The sequence below is a fragment of the Rhinopithecus bieti genome, unplaced genomic scaffold, assembly GCF_001698545.2.
Source record: "Rhinopithecus bieti isolate Rb0 unplaced genomic scaffold, ASM169854v2 scaffold_19722, whole genome shotgun sequence".
Taxonomy (NCBI): Eukaryota; Metazoa; Chordata; class Mammalia; order Primates; family Cercopithecidae; genus Rhinopithecus; species Rhinopithecus bieti.
Genome location: NW_016809905.1, coordinates 1,192,794 through 1,195,964, shown reverse-complemented (window position 1 = coordinate 1,195,964; position 3,171 = coordinate 1,192,794). Strand labels below are relative to the sequence as shown.

Sequence of the window (3,171 nt, the reverse complement as noted above, 5' to 3'; positions counted from 1 at the left end):
CCAATACAAAAATGTTAATCACGAGTAGTTACAAAAAGAGAAATATGTGATATTGCCCAAGAATTTGTCTTTAATTTATGAACCTCTGTTATGACCAGTTAATCTCTGAACCTTTGTTGTTCATAAGAAATTTCTGTACGGGGATATGCATCTTATACACCCATATCCTACAGATGATTTGAATATCAAAATAAAAGGTATTCTGGTCTTCTGTAGAGATAGGGCTTTCTGACTTAAAGGCTACAACATTCTTTTCTGAAGATTATGTTTTTCATAATTAAGGAGCTTTTGAATATTATATAATAAAGCATTTCTGCTCATTGTGATATCAACTCCAAGTAGTATTTCTCTTCAAAGATTCTAATAATCAGTGACCATAAAAGCATTAAACACCCAACCAAATGAAATGAATGGCACTTAGGAAGTTACTTCTCTCTCAATGTCAGTATAGTCATCAGCTAATATCCTTTGTTTTAAACTGAAGCCAAGAGAGGTCTCAATGGGGTCACTAAAAGAGTTAGCTAAAACAAAACAAAAAACAAAACAACAAAAAACTTTACATGAAACCCAGGCTTGCAACCCCATCTCAAACTTCTCAACAAAATCCTATCCGATAACTGTAAACCAGTTGTCTTCTGAGATAACTTTCCCTTTCATCTCCAAGCTCCCTGAAGTTGGATTCTACTCACAGGGATATGGAGTATTTATTAGAAGCAGAACTTCTCACATTGTAGTGCCTACAGTTATCTAAAAGGTTTGCTGTAAGATTTTTAGCAACTGAACACTCATGGGGATTTGAAATTTTCCCTTCTGAATTCAGAGGGAGGTGGGGGGAATATACAAAATGCCTTTTACTGGATATAATCTCTTGAAAATTTCCATGATTTCAGGCCTAAGATTATGGAAGTCAGAATCCTACCAGAAGATTAAACAACAGAAGTGTGCTTTCTGCCTCAGCTTCCTTTCCTTGTTTGGTATTTTAAATCTGAATCCTCTAGTATTCCTCTGTATCTTGTAGTAAGTTATAAGGGAAACAGCCAAATTCAGACTTTCTTGTGGCCCCAGAGGTTCCGTTCTTTATGGATGATTTTACCAACCACTTCCTATTTGTTAATTATTGGAAAAACAACTTTGTAACAGGGACTTGGCCTATTAAACAAGCCAAAAGTGTTAGTAGTAAGACAGTTGGAAATGCAAAAATCAGGGACTAGATTATGTCACCACCACTGGGCCAGTTTCTGATTCTCTTTTCTGGTGTCATGGTAGAGATAAGATGGAAAAACAAAGACACTATAGGAATAGCATACAAGGAATTGTCTAGGAATACCTAGCTAGAAAACTGGTCAACCAAATCTTAACTTAGCAGACATGTTAAGCATTCCTGTTACAACAAATTTCATCTGTGTGACTTTAGCAAGCCTTTAACCTGATATGAATATTTGGCTTCGGACAAATGCATAAATGAAGAAATTAATCCAAAATTTCCAAAGGTGAAAGAATAGGTTAAATGTGAGTTTTAGCTTAATTGGGAAATTATTTTTAAAAAGATCTCCCTGTATTAATAGTAATCCTTCTTCTACCTAAAATAAGATGCTATGAGAAGACTTGCTTGTCTCCTGGAAGCCCTGACCAGTAATAGCATCTCTGGTTCTTGAGGTAGTGCCATGTTAGATAGAAATTGAATATTCAAGGTGAACTGTCCCATTGCCACAACTAGCTACAAAAAATGCTTGTGGTTTGCCTGGCCTATTGATTTATTAGAGTACAACTAATAAAGAATGGTTATTAAATTTGAAGATACCTTTTATGCATTTGCCTGATTTTGTGCCAGCCCTGAGTTTATATAAGGAGCAACTGCAATTCTGCCAACAATTAGGAGAGTTGAAAATAAATGTTTAGCTATTCTTCCCACACTATTTACACATCTGAAACAAATTCCATTATTTCATTCCATAACACCAGGAGAAGATTCTCTTCTTCCATCTGTTTAGGGCGTCTTTGATTTCCTTGTTCCTCAAGCTGTAGATCACTGGATTTAACATGGGGATTATAACTGTATATAAGACTGATGCCAACTTGTTTTGGCTCAGGGAATCACCAGCATTAGGATATATATAAACAAAGATACCTGAGCCAAAGAAAAGGATCACTGCTGTCAAGTGAGAAGCACAAGTGTTGAAAGCTTTGGCTCTGCCTTCAGCTGAGGTGATCTTCAGAATGGCGGCAATGATATAACCATAAGATATCATGATAACTAAAACTGACATGAGTCCAAAGATCACTGTGAGAACAGAGGTCATGACTTGAAAGAAAAAGGTGTCAGAACAGGATAGAATCAGCAGCTGGGGCAGATCACAAAAGAAATGGTTGATGACGTCTGGCCCACAGAAATGGAGCTGAAGCAAAGCACAGAGTTGGATAAATGAGCCTAAGAATCCAGTTATACAAGATCCTGCCACCATCTGCATGCAGAGGGTGGGAGACATGATGGCCCTGTAGAGCAGAGGTTCACAAATGGCAGCACATCGATCATAAGCCATGGCTGCCAGAAGACAGCACTCAGTTAGACCTAGGCTAGAGAAGAAAAAGTACTGCATACTGCACCCCATAAAGGAGATGAATTTATGCTTCTTGAAGAAGTCTGAGAGCATCTTGGGGGCTGTAGTGGAAACATAGCAGATGTCCAGAAACGACAGATTACTAAGGAAAAAGTACATAGGTGTATGCAGATGGGAGTCCATCCTGATAAGGGTGATGAGGCTCATGTTCCAGGACACTGTCAGGAGGTAGATCCCTAGGAATATTGAAAAGAGGAAAATAGCGAGCTTTGGAAATTCAGAGAATCCCAAGAGAATGAACTTTGTAATTGTTGTACTGTTCCTTTCCTCAGTCATTGCACTGGTGATTCTAGTATCTGTAGGAAAAAGAGCATAAATCTCTAAGTCAGTTGTTATCCCAATTTCTATTGAAATAAACTACCTTGTATCCACACTGAACACAGAGCCAAGCAAAATATTGATCCAATTTAGAGGAAATAACCCTGATTAACCTTGGCCCTTACCCTAGAACTTAAAGTATAATAAAAAATGTTTTTTAAAAAAATGCATAAGCAAAAAAAAAAAAAAAAAGAACTACAATGGATCTGTGCATCAGTTTTTCCACATGTGAAAG

General features: G+C 37.2%; 1 protein-coding gene across 1 annotated transcript; it reads right to left on the bottom strand.

Moving 5' to 3' along the window:
• Window positions 1–1,940: 1,940 nt before the first annotated feature.
• On the bottom strand, window positions 1,941–2,894 carry LOC108541294 (olfactory receptor 1440-like). Its single transcript, XM_017890766.1, has one exon. The coding sequence runs from the start codon at window positions 2,892–2,894 to the stop codon at window positions 1,941–1,943; it is 954 nt and encodes a 317-aa protein (XP_017746255.1).
• Between the last annotated feature and the right edge of the window lie 277 nt (window positions 2,895–3,171).

What these genes read in the sequence shown, in the direction of transcription:
- LOC108541294 (XM_017890766.1), bottom strand. Translation starts at nt 2,894, where the DNA reads ATGACTGAGGAAAGGAACAGTACAACAATTACAAAGTTCATTCTCTTG.